Genomic DNA, 13,836 nt, shown 5'->3' on the forward strand with positions numbered 1-13,836 from the left:
TGGGGTCCCGAAAAAATTAAAGAAAAAAAAACTGGCTTCAATATAATTTCCAAATAAGAAGAGAAAGCAAATAAGATAAAACGCATATACAACACTGGTATTTTGTATTGTTATGCACTAGGCTCTTATGAAGCAATTAATGAGGGCCTCGCTTGTATTGGGACATGTTTTTCAACCCTGCTTTTAATAGGGCCCCTGTTACCAAGCCTCGCTTATTATGGGAACGCAGTTTCCCAGCCCTGCTTGTAATGGAGCCCCTGTTTACCAGCTCCGCTTATAATGGGGCCTCGTTTCCCAGCCCCGCTCATAATGGGATCCCGTTTTCCAGCCCTGCGTTTAGTGGAGCACCTATTTCCCAGCCCTGCTTATAATGGAACCCTTGTTTCAGAGTTCCGCTTGTAATGGGAACCTTGTTTCCCAGCCATTACATTTAGCTACTTTAATAAGACTTCACAGTATAAGTGTCATGGTAAGTGTCATAAAAAATACCTTATACTTGTGTGCTGATAGAACTCTAGCGTTGCCCTTTCTCGTACTCTTTCGAACACGACGAGAAATCGGTGCTAGTGACAGTGAATTCATTAAGAAGAAGACATAAAACGACAAGCTGGCAAAATAATAGTAAAATATCAAGAAATTACAACCCTAAGTGGCGATACTTTTCATATCGCGAAATTATTGATATTTCGTTGTACGTATTAGAAGTAGTGTCAAGAAGTATTTTCATAATATTCAGAATTACTATCATTGCCACTTATTTTCATAGTGATCTACAGAGTGTTAATAATGGTTCACTAAAGGAAAGAAGAGTAGCATGAATTATTCGTTTTAGGCATCTGAGTCGTTCGTTTTTATATATTAACATCACACTGTATTTTGTTATGTATTATTGTGTTCAGAACTGCACAAGTGAATTTATCTTGTGCAAGTTAATATGCAGCAGTCTGAATGTGTTAGGTCTATCGGCACTAGTTACTACATAGCAAGGAGAAGTACCTAAATCTTCTCACGTCGCAGTAAAAAGAAGCTACGTATAATATTTATAGGTTTTATAATCATTTTAGTCTATCAGTGGCGTTTTTCAACGATATTTTGACGAGGATTTTCAGTAAATTTGCGTCGAACTATACGTCGTGTAGTCTCCGGGAGTTGCGTTCCATTTTGGCCTGAGTTACTCTAGTAACTTGACCTGAAAAACTCATACGATTGGTTGAAAGTGGAGTTGAGCTTCAGGCAATACTTACTAATCCTAGGTGATATTCAGACTACATTGGATCTCTGAAAACGTTTGAAACTTTACCAAAAATCCTGAATAGAAACAACTTGAAATTAGAAATGGTGCGGCCTCCACATATAGAAGCATGAGAAGCATGGAGTGGAGTTTTGATTGTAAAAAAAAAATGAAATCTTTAAGTTTTACGTCCCACGCTTATGCCGGTTAGGCTAAAGGAGACGGTGATGATGAGAGATGAGTGAAATGGTGGAACGAAGAAAGTGGGAGGAAACGGGAGAACCCCGAGAAAACCCACGAGCACGATGTTTGTCCACCACAAAGTTCACTTGGCGGAGGCTGGGATCGAACCCGGGACCCCAAGCACCAGAGGTGAACGCTCTATCACTGAGCCACCGCGCCGAGTTTTGATTGTAGTTGGCGCAGTAGGAAGCAGAGGAGATCTGCAAGGGGCTTGGTTGGGACAAAATTAAACTACAGTTAATTTTACAGTTTTTTCTGTGATATCTTCAAAATAGACAAAAGTAATCATAAACTGGAAACAGAGTGGAGTAGACAATATTGTTTTGCATGAGATACCGTTATTATAACTCACCAATCTCCTTTTGCTTTGCAAATATTTATAGATTCGGCATTTATTTGCAGCTCTATAAAAGTCTGCTGTTCCAATGAACAGTGTGGATTACTATGATGATATTGCTATTGTATAAATACATTCTATTAACTATAATGTATTGTGTGTAGGTTATAATATCATACTAATAATGCTATATACAGGGAAAGTCAAAATGATGGACCCGGTTTCAGAAATTTATTGTATGAAATCTAACGAACATATGTTACTATAAAACTCGTGCTAAGAAAGCTAAACTGCCAAAGATTCCTTGGAACATATTCACAAATGCTCCATGTAAGCACTTCGCGTAACACGGTACACATTAAGCCGATAGTCTGTCTCCTACCAAACCTTTTCCAGCATGCTGAGCAATCAATCAATATCAGCAATGGCTGCTGTGATGCAGACACGCAGGTAATTCAATGTTGATGGAAGTGGTGGTACGTAAACATGATGCTTTACAAAACCCCACATGAACAAATCACATAGAGTCATACGTACACTAATCACAGATTTGTTTATATGATAATAAAGCACACAGAAAGATCTCTGCCTTCCATTTAACGCCATTTTTCTTAACTGCTAGCTGCTGACTCCTAACGGTAGAAAGTAGAAACATTGGGTAGAAACTAAACTGTGCAAGTTAGCGTTTCGAAGCGCGTGTCTCACGATTATATTTATTTATTAGATTTCACAGAATAGCTTTCTGAAATCGGGTCCATCATTTTGACTTGCCCTGTATAATTATTTGCAGTTTGCGTAATATATTGACATATCTTATTATTTTATGTTATAGCAAGCTTCCACAGACTAGATTATGAGTCTATTTTGTTTCTAAAGAATTTTACGATGTGTTGTAAATGTTGTAAGTTGATCAATATGTAAGTTAATAAAATACGTATTTGAAGTGTAAACGTATTTAGATATCTATTAGGTCCATAAATTACCATATAGCATATATTCAAACCCCAAAACTGGCGGCATTTTGTCTCTGAAAAAGAAAGCTTGATATATATATAAAGAGCCTCATTACTTTTAATAGCTTAGGGCCCCATCAAACCTAAATCCGGCACTGGCTGTGTTACCTAAGTTTTCTTTACAGTACAAATGTTAATCTAACAGTTTAGGGTTATAGCATCATCATTACATTATTTTAATTCAATTAATTACATATTTCATCTTCAATATATTTCCTCTATCAGTACGTATTGTTTTTTCGTTGAAGCATTACCTACATGTGTTATTCATTACACTTTTGTATACAAATTATCGAATTCTTTTTATTTCATAGCTTAATTAGTAAACTTCCTAACCTTTGAGACGCGAAAATGACCTTTCAACATCTACCGATGTGACAGGAGCATATTTAAAGCATGCGACAACAATGGGATCCAAACCCACATCAATCGTGCTCTCACTCTCCAAAACTTTGGCACAGTGAGACAGGAACAGTAAACACACCGAGAAACAAACATGATTAAGTTCTTTTAACTGAAGAAATCATTTGTCATCGTAGCATATGCTACCTTTTATTCTTTCCACGAATTTGTGCGACTCAGTTGGTCAATAATATGGTGATTCAGCCCCAGGGGCGAACCAGCTAGAAATCTTAAATTCCTTATCTCACTGAGTGATAATGCATTCCGCTCTATGAGTTAGCAACATGACATGCATTTCTGGTTCCAAGGAAAACTTAAAAAGAAGCAGCAGTCAGGAAGTGGCAAATATGGTAATTAATTTAAGAAATGGCATTTATCAAAGAGTTTCTTTTTTTAATGGTAAAATATGGCATTCTACCGTAACTTCCGCTCTTTATTCATTACATATTATTAATATACATTCAATACATATCCACTACTTATAATTATATTCTTGTCTTTTCTACATTATTTTGATCTATTTTAACTTTAAAGAAAGAATATAATTAACGTTCATTGTTTTTGAAAATTCACTGACCATCTCTTTCAGTTCTTGAAAATAATGAAATACACTCTAGGAATAGTTAATGTGTTTTGAACAATTATTTCATAAATAGTAAGACAGATAAGAGTTGATAGATTAACTTACTTCATATCTTTCATAGTTTTTAATTCTTTAACCAGTTATAATTAATCCAATTTATATTTAGTTCTTACAAGCGCTGCATTATTTTTGTAAGTTATTAACATTCTTACCTATAGCAGCTGTCGCATAGTGGTGTTTCTTAAGCATCCTTGCCCATGTAGTTTCGTTAGCTGGTAATCCAGCACGACTTGCAACAAAAACTGGCACTAAAGGACATCCTTCACCACTTTCCATTGCTATTGAAGAAGAAAAGTTTGTGCTTATTAAATTGAAACGTAGTTTATCAAATATAGAGTAGAATTACAGACTGAAAATAATACTAATTAAATGTTGAGCGTAATGTTTAATAAATTACCAATAACACAGAAAATGTGCATGTCTGGTTTTCAGAAACCTTGAAGTAGGTATATTAGTGTATCTTTTTCTTGACGAGGATACCGAAGCATACATTTTGAATACATGCAAGTACAGAAACAATTCACAAAGAGATAAGCTGAATTTCAACTATATAAACATGCTTCATGGTAATGACTGTGCATATTTTGAGGTCTTTGTAAGTTTGAGTGAAGTGACACATTCTGGAAGTCAAGAAGGATACCTCGAATCCCTGGTCCCGAAGAACTGAGTGATCTTCAACAACGCTGTATAGTTCGACACACATATGCGTGATGTAAGACGATGACAAATAGTCTGAAGTTTTCATTGTTTACAGTCAACAGGGTGACTATTCAGTTCAAAACAGCAAACAGTACAAAAGGAAAGGCCAATATAAACACACTTTAATTATGTTTTATTTCAATATTTTAGTTGCTTATAATATCTGCGACTATTCACCAAGCATTTACGAAGGATGGATTAAGAAATCTGAAGGCAAATTCATATGAAAAGAAAAGTTCTTACTTTAGTAAATTAAATATATCCTTATTTTTGCAGCAGACTCGATCTTGAAGATCTGTTATTTTTGTCACACCTTTTATCTTCAGTTTATTTTATTCAAGTTTTATTACGAGAACAAATCTGCAGGTTGTGAACTAAAAATTTCGGAGTTTTGTCATTCAGTTAGTTCACAATCTGGCAACACCAATATAAATTGCATAAAAGAAAGCAAAAAAGGTATGATAAAAATATTAAAACTTCAATATTAAGATACTACAAAAAGATATTCAATTTATAGGGTAAGAGTAACTTTCCTTTTATATAAATTTACTTTCTGTAAAACCTCAAACTCATTTTTCTAGGTATTCTGATTGTTATTTGCTTACTGAAGTGTTTATATAGCTTGTTCTTCAATTCAAAAACTGCGGAAGTGACAGTTGGTAGGGGTAATCCAAACAGAAAAAAGTATACACTGTGCAGATAGCAGAACAGAAACTGAATAACAAATGTCTACAATAGGTACCATACTACTTGATGCTGGGAATAACAGTAAAACCTACTTAAAGCTTTCTTGAATGCTTTATTCTTTACTCATCAACCCGTGGACTTAATAATCACAACCCAATACACTCACTAGTACATAGGTGAACGAAATACAAACCATGTATAAGTACCCTTCAATCGACAATATGACATTTCTATTTTTAGACTTCCCCCAATAACAAACTATGTGCTTCTTAACTGAATCAATTCCTGCCCAACGCTGATGAAGGTGACAAGAGTAATTGTTGATATTATTATTATTAATTCGGTTTGATTATTATTATTATTTATTCTTTCTTGTGCTTTCTATTTCTCATTCGAGTTTTACTTATTTCTGTTATTATTTCATATACAGACATATTCGTTTTCTCGTTCATTGCAGTTTTATATCCCAGGATGAATCCGAACCACAGTAATACCTTTAATGCTTTCCCATGGAGAGTCGAACACAGAACCCCTGCAACAAATGCGCGCATTGGCCACTAGATCAGCAAAGAGCTATATATTCACATAAATAATTTAATTTTTATTTGCATATGCACTGATTTATTTATTGTAGTTTAACGTCCCATGATCATGCTCCAAGGTTAAGGAAGATGGTGGTAATGATGAACGAAATGGTGGAATGAAGAAAAGGAGAACTCTAAGAAAAATTATGTACGCGGTGTTTGTCCACCACAAGGCCCACTTAACTGCATTTCTTGTCTTAATGACGACTAACTTGTCTTGCGACTTTACCTTTCTTCACTGAAGTCTCCTTCCTCTTAACCTGGCAACATATTCATGTAACACTAAATGCCAACATCCTTTCTCCACTGGTCTAGTGGCTAACGTGTGTGCCTTTGATTCATGAAAAGTGAAATGAAATCTTTAAGTTTTACGTTCCACGATTATGCCGGCTAAGCTAAAGAAGACGGTAGTGATGAGAAATGAATGAAATGAAGAAAGTGGAAGGAAACGGGAGAATCCCGAGAAAACCCACGTACATGGTGTTTGTCCATTACAAAGTTCACTTGGCGCGAGCTGGGATTGAACCAAGGACCCCATGCACCAGAGGTGAACGCTCTACTACTGACCCATCGCGGTCCGTACTTTGGTTCATGTGGTCCCAGGTTCGACTCCCACTGTGAAAGCACAAAAAATTTAATTTGATATTCTCCTTCATTAATCATCTGTCTCCTTTAGCCTAAAGAGCACAGTCGTGGTAAATTACAATAAAATAATTTATTTTTTTTTGTTATGGCCTGCAAACAATTGAGAAATAGCCTGTCAGATCTCATTGGTGGACCAGGATGGACTCCTGCTTGCTCTTAGAATCCCAATGGTGGATCCAGGTTTCGTCCCCTGTCACCAGTTGAGCCAGGAATTTGTCCTGGTCCTTCTCAAAGAAGTGCAACAAATCTTGGGACAGCTGCATCCAGCAAACATTCGCTAAGCGGTGTAAAACAAACACACTGCGCACTGCAACTGCATTTGCTCCAACTGACCTCAAATTGCACAGCGGGGTTCCACATAGTGACTTTGGCGTGCGGGTCAGGTGTCATTATGCTCCGCTCCTCCTTTCCTGTTTAGGTATAACGCCCCTCGTATAATACTTATTGGACGACCCTCGTATAAAGCCACGCATATTAAATAGTTGAAAATAGCAATAGAAGTCAATACATGGAACAACCTATAAAATTTTAATTTGAAGTTAAATATTAAGTAAATGTAGTATGTAGTTTTAAACACTTGTTAAAAGGCCAACGAAGGAGAATATTTCCCACAATCAAGGAACTTACTACTAGTTATTATAAAGAAATTATATTGCATGAAGAATTCAAGAAGACACAAGGAATTCAAAGCTACTTACCAAATCTAACAGGATACCTCCCTGTGAGAAGTGCAGCACGACTAGGACTACAGACTGTAGCTGCGGCTAAATGTTGGGTCAACTTCATTCCCTCAGCAGCCAATCTACGGTAATGAGACACAATCACTATTTGATAAGAAAGAAATTATTTTCAATATTATTACTTCACTTGCACAATTTTGGTAAACCGTAACAACCAAATGAAACTATGGAATTTTCTGAGACATGTAAAATGAAATGAAATCTTTAAGTTTTACGTCCCACGATTATGCCGGTTAGGCTAAAGGAGACGGTGATGATGAGAGATGAGTGAAATGGTGGAATGAAGAGAGTGGGAGGAAACGGGAGAACCCCGAGAAAACCCACGAGCACGGTGTTTGTCCACAACAAAGTCCACAGGGCGCGAGCTGGGATCGTGACATGTAAAATGATGTACCCAGACAATATGTATACGATTTGAAGATGGACTGAGTTGATATGTATGTAAGCAAAGAAATGCACGACTGGACTGAAAATTGAATTCAGACATTCACCTTATCACGGCGATGCGTTAACCATTACGCATAAACTTAAAGAGAGATAGTGTGTGCCTATTCAAGCAACGGAATAGGTAGTATAGTGATTAACGAATCAGCGTGGTGAGCCGAACACCTGGGTTCTATTCTAGGTCCAGTCATAAATGTGTTCATTTCTTGTATATCACTGACTCCGCAGCTGTATAGAAACTGGTGTAGCATAACCAGAAAATCTTCCGGTGTTCCGCGGACTATGCAAACGGGACCTAAAATATTTATTTAAACAAGTCTCGTTTCTGGGTCGTATAAAATTTGTACGTTTTCCTCGTTTTAAAAGATTTCTAAATTTTTAAATAGTTTCATATTTTTCGAATATATGGCTCCGTAGTAAATTCCATGCTTTCATATTGTATATTTTTCCGTGGGTCGTAATCGAAGGTTAACACGTGGAAAGACGGAAGACATAACAATCTTATTGGATGTCAGTTTGACGAGTGTCCCGTTTTCAGACTTTTAAACTATGCTATTCATCAGAGGTGAACCGTGGCTAAATAAACAGGTGAAGAACAGAAAACTGGGTCATAGTATTTAGTGGCGATGAAACCAGTTAGTTCCTCCTCCCTCCCGCAGAATTGCTGTCCTGACTTTGGTTTAGGTTTAGGGTTTAGATTTGTGGGCTTTCGGCATCTAAGGCCATTTAGCCCGTCACGATTTGAGGGATGACGTTCCTCGGCGAGCACACAATCCGGAGAAAGGGAAGGAAGAAAGGACTGGGGAAAGAAGGAAGCGGCCTGGGACCTATAAGTCAGGTACCACTCCGGCACTTATTTGGTTTGAATGAGGAAAACCCAGGAAAACCTCATTCACGGTGGCTGGCCTTCGAGTGACCCCACCGGGAATCGAACCCGGGACCGCTCGCACTGCCCTGATTTTGGGGTTCCCAGTTCCCCGATGACCATAGTACGAAACCAACCATTTGAGCGGGAGTAAAACAAGCTGGAATTCCCCGCATTGTGGGATCTGCGGGACTGTTATCGCCGCCACTGGTAATATTACATTTGCAGAAAAAACGAAGCGATACACCTTAATCTGTATCTCGGTATATTTTCTTACAAAAATGACAATACTTTTAAGATAACGACCATCAGGTTAGATTGTTCTGAAACTATTTTTATTCAATGTAAATGCACTACTGCTCCCTCCCTTACCTACAAAAAAAAAAAAAAAAAAAAAAACTCTATATGCTATACGAGAAATAGAAAAAACATATGGTGAGAATATAAACTTACTTTACTTGTAAAAAAAAATCAATGCGACATCCTTTCGTATTGCACATCGCGTAATAATATAATCACACTAAGATAGCTGCTCCATTAATTTGGACAGCAATTCTTTTTCAACTGAAATTATTGATAATGAATTCACTCCTTTCCAAAGTAGCATCAACCAGTGAAGATTTCAGGAATGGCCCCGAAGCAAATCTTCGATCGTGCTCAACAAGGATTACCAATATTTCTCCAGTACTACTTTAACCAACTGTGTACTGAAATTCTCCCTGGGAAAAATCGTTTGAAATCATCATTGACATCAATTATGTTTCCTCCTTGTGTTTGTCGAATGTACTCACTAAATTTGGTGTCGTTTCGTAGCACATCAAGGAAATTTACACATTCTTTTCTAATATTTTCCTCTGAATAATGTTAAACAAATACTCAATTTACGCACTAATATCTTGAAACACAAGAAGGAAAATTAATTCATTCTTCTAGCTTTCTTCTGTAACGTTCAGCTTGTAACTTTTTTTTTCTTTTTTATTTATTCGTTTCTAAGCACACGGATTCTGAGAACATTTTCACTAATTTGCACTTTTGTTTGAAACAATAACGACAACTTTTGCATTTCAATTTCGTCTCAGTATGGGTTGGTATTGGTTTTTCAACACGTGTTCTACAAATTGCTCTTCTGTTTCGAGATTTGTGAAAAAAAGTTTGGAATTCGTTGCAGTGTTGAGAAAAACAATTTTGCTGCATAAATATTTTTACAACGTTATAGAATTAAATTTAAACAATGCGCGAAGCAGTGGGTGAAAATAGCCCGAGGAATGAATTCACGAACCCGACTCTTGAGACCACTTAATTGTAATGATAAAACACTGAGCAACTAATTTTTGTCGAAAGCTAAAATTATCCAGAATATTAACTAACATACCACATATTGCTTCAGTAGACCTGTCTTCTCTAAATCGTGAAATAATACACGATTCCTGAATTTCACCTCCAGTGTCCATAAACCGACGTACCACTAAACATTGAGGTCTACAAGCTCTATCGATTCTTTCGTCGGCTTGACATTATTATTATTATTATTAATTATTATTATTTAAATAAAAACAAACTACTTTTTCAATTCTTCCTGTAATAGCGTCAGTCAGTACCTCAGATGTACAGTCAATTAATCCATTCTGAGTTAATTTCGACAAACTTTTAAAACGACTCAATTTCTTTCAATGAACTTTTAGTGTTATTACTGTTTAACATGTACTCAAAAAATTATTTAAAATTTCGCCGGTTCAAAGAGTCGTGCGATTCAAAATACCTGAGAAATTACAGTTCCTGCTTACATAGCACGCATGCCAAATCAATCAATTTCTTATAAATTTCCCTGTTCTTTGTAACATTCTTGTTTAACTTTACACTGTTTCTGTTAATATAAGGTACTGTGAAATGAGTTTGATCTTGGGCACAACGCTGCGGCAGCCATAATATTTATCAAGCGAAAGAGGCAGAGCGGTAGCTAAGGGGGGGGAGTGCAGCTGGGCGGTTGCCCCGAGCGCAGATAGCAAGAAGGCACCGAACGAGCAACAAGGAAAAGTGTCGGAAAAGAGTAAACGACGCGGCGCCCCATAAAAGAATTTGCGCCCTATTAAATCAATATCGTTGTCAGTTTGTAAAGAAATACCTTTGTTAAAAATTTTCTTGCTCGCTCCGCTCGCAACCCAAAATTTTCAATAAGAGTCACAACAAATATTTACTTATTACTTAAAGAAAGTTACTATATATGATTTGTTAGTGACGATGTGATAAACAAGGTATCGAGTAATGACTTATAGTGTACGCAGGAACGCTTTCAAAATCGGAAACGGTCAAAGTCTGAAATACGTGTTCAGCGTTGTGATGGTGATGAGTTCGCTTAGTTAATCACGCTTTTCTACCCAATCGGATTAACATAATGGTGAGAATGAAGGTATGAAAATGAGAGGAGTTTATTGATACACGCAAGCTACTGTTTGTGCGGGAATATTAAAATTGAAGGTAAACAAGGGAAATAATATATTCAAAATCGTAGAGTAAGGTTAAAAGGATCAGAACCAATAAATTCCGTCTTTTTCAAAGACTAATCACTACCAGTGAATTTTTTATTCCATTAACATATGAAATGCTTCCAATTTGAAGGAATTTAGTGGGATCACTTCTCTATCAACTAGTTGTATCGCCAGGATATGTTTTCTGTGCATACGTATCAGTAGTGCTCTGTTTTTATCTATCTACATACAGACAAAACATAAACCTTCTGAATTTCTGTTATATTTCACAAAATATTTTTACCGTAAAAAAACTAACTCACTCTATGCTCTATAGAAACCCGAGGTTCAGTACCGCATACATAAAACCTCTCCAATGACTTCTGCCCTTACCCAACTGAATCCTGTTTCTACTTTGTATTCCTATTTCTACGAGATTCATCTTAATATTGTCCTTCCTTCCTAATGGTCGTTTTCCAATTGGATTTCCAGTTAAAACTTTGAAAGCGTTCATACTTTCTTTCGTCTGATCCACATAGCAGAACATGCCGCGATCTGCGATGTGATCGCAAAAAAATTGCCGCGCCTGTGCAGAAAAATTGCCAGATGAAAGAAAATATTGCCAACAGAAAAGTAAAACTTGCCTGCTATGTGTAGATATCTTTAATGCATGGACGACTCGCATAAATATAGTTTGAACTGTTTTTTACGTCGCGTAAAGCGTATTTTTAACAATCAGAAGTGTTTTTTCTGCAGAAAATTTTTGACTTACTAAAGCTCATCGCAGAAAGACAAAGAAAGTTCTGCCATCGGGGTTCTGACTATATGACCTGCCCACCTGAGCCTCCTAGACTTGATGACTCTAACAATGTTTATTAAAGAGTGTGTTTTATGCAGTACCTCGTTATGAAGTTTCTGCCATTCCCGATTGCCGTTCTTCCTGGGTCCGAATATTTGTCTCAGGATTTTAATCTCTAATACTTTCAATTTACGTTCTTCCCTTAAAGTAAGCGACTATGTTTTGCAACAATACAGAACAACAGGCATGATGATCGTTCTATATATTTTGAATTTCAAATTACTCGACAAAAGTCGCGACAACAAAAGATTTTGAACTGGATAATAACACTAATTCCCTGCTTTCAGTCGACATCTTATTTCTTCGTGGATATAATTTTGGTCTGTTAATATTGATCCTAGATACTTGAAAGTATCCACTTTATCGAAACTATTATTTGATACTTTGACGCATCCATAATTTGCAGTATTGCGATTCTAGTGAACTTCTATGTATTTAGTTTTATTCTACAATTTTATCAGATTTACAATATCAGCATACGCCATAACCTGGTAAATACCATTCAGCTCGAGGGCCTGGTAATTATCTTTGATTTTCCTACTAGCTTTTTCGGTATTCCAAACTCTGCAAGAATGTTGTATAATATTTATCTCTTAATGGAATTGTAAACCTTTCTAAAATCAATCTTTGATGTACCGGGTCCAATTTCTTTTCGAGTATTTGTCGAATGGTAAATATCTGGTCCATAGTTGATTGATTTCGTCTAAACCCATACTGATAATCTCCAATAATTTCATCCGTGTATGGAATCAATCTTGCTCTTAAAATCTTTGAGAGAATTTTATAGGATGTTGAAACAAGAGAAATGCCTCGATAAATATTACAATCCGCTTTGTCGTCTTTCTTGTGAATTGGAACACTCATTCATTCTTTCCACTCTTGTGCTGTGTATTTCCATTTCCCCACGAACATTAGTTTTTGACTGCGTGTCAAGCAAATCGTCAAAGACTTCCTTCGAACTATTCATGATGCTATATGTATAAAAAGGAATTGTTCCGTCTTCTCACTTTATATACGCGCGAGGTTGATACCCTTTCTTAAATTCGTTGATGGCCTTGAACATGTCTCGAATTTATTTCTTTTACTATTATCTTTAAGCTCATTAATTTAAGCTTTCAAAAAATCGCGTTTCTCTCTTCTAAACATTTTGGTACTTTCCCGTCTGATGTCAAGGAAATTTAGTGTAGTTATAGCGTTCGGATTTTGTAGCCAACGATGTTTCGCCTATTTTTCTTTCTCCGTTAGTTTGGTGTATTCCTGGTCGAACCATAATTTATTCCTACATATTTCCGCGTATCCCAATTTTTCTCTTGCTGAAATTTTAATGCTATCCTTCATTTGAACCCAAGTATCCGCAACATTAGTGCTCTAAAAACCTTGTAAAAACGAGAATCCATTACAGTTCAATCTAGTATTTCACTCTTGCCTGGTTTTCCTCTAATTTCTTTAAACTAAACCTCTCTGTTTTCAGATGTTGAATATTCTCTTTATCCAACGATAATCTTTCATTGTTGTTATCGCTGCTACCAGATAGTGATCTGGGTCTTACTGTTAGTCGGGTCTTCTGAAGGAGTTAACATCAATTATGCTAGACTGTCTTCTTGCAGACACTATCTACTAAAACGTGATCAATTTGATTGTGTGTTCTTCCATCTTAAGAGTAATAAAAGAAATCTATCATTAACAAATTCAACCTGTTAAATCTTCCACATTTAAAAATTGTTGATATTGAAAGAATCGAAATTAAAATCCTATTTGTGTGGTCACATGCAAAATAAAATTACAAAAGTTTACAATTTTTACTGGAAATTAATGCTGTCTCCCATGTTGAATAGTTTCTAATGTATTGAAATTTCATTTCTTATCGATAGTATGAAACGTTACAAATAGCTGTACTGTAAATTTCCATATCTGATCTCCAAGTGGATCTGTATACCAGCCAAATTTAGTTTTGTCAAAATTTCAAAATACGCCTCTTG

At 36.2% G+C, this 13,836-nt stretch overlaps 1 protein-coding gene across 1 annotated transcript in view; it reads right to left on the bottom strand.

The window, feature by feature from the left end:
- The window catches only part of LOC145695198 (arylsulfatase H-like), a 40,608-nt gene that overhangs the window by 20,373 nt on the left and 6,399 nt on the right, over positions 1-13,836 (bottom strand). The window contains exons 3-4 of the mRNA XM_081772181.1: positions 7,183-7,286; positions 4,022-4,147 (exon numbers count right to left, since the gene is read on the bottom strand). Of these exons, the coding sequence (XP_081628307.1) occupies positions 4,022-4,147; positions 7,183-7,286 (230 nt within the window). The remainder of the gene's footprint in view (positions 1-4,021; positions 4,148-7,182; positions 7,287-13,836) is intronic.

Source organism: Thermobia domestica, chromosome 9, assembly GCF_964235325.1.
Source record: "Thermobia domestica chromosome 9, izTheDome1.hap1.1, whole genome shotgun sequence".
NCBI lineage: Eukaryota > Metazoa > Arthropoda > Insecta > Zygentoma > Lepismatidae > Thermobia > Thermobia domestica.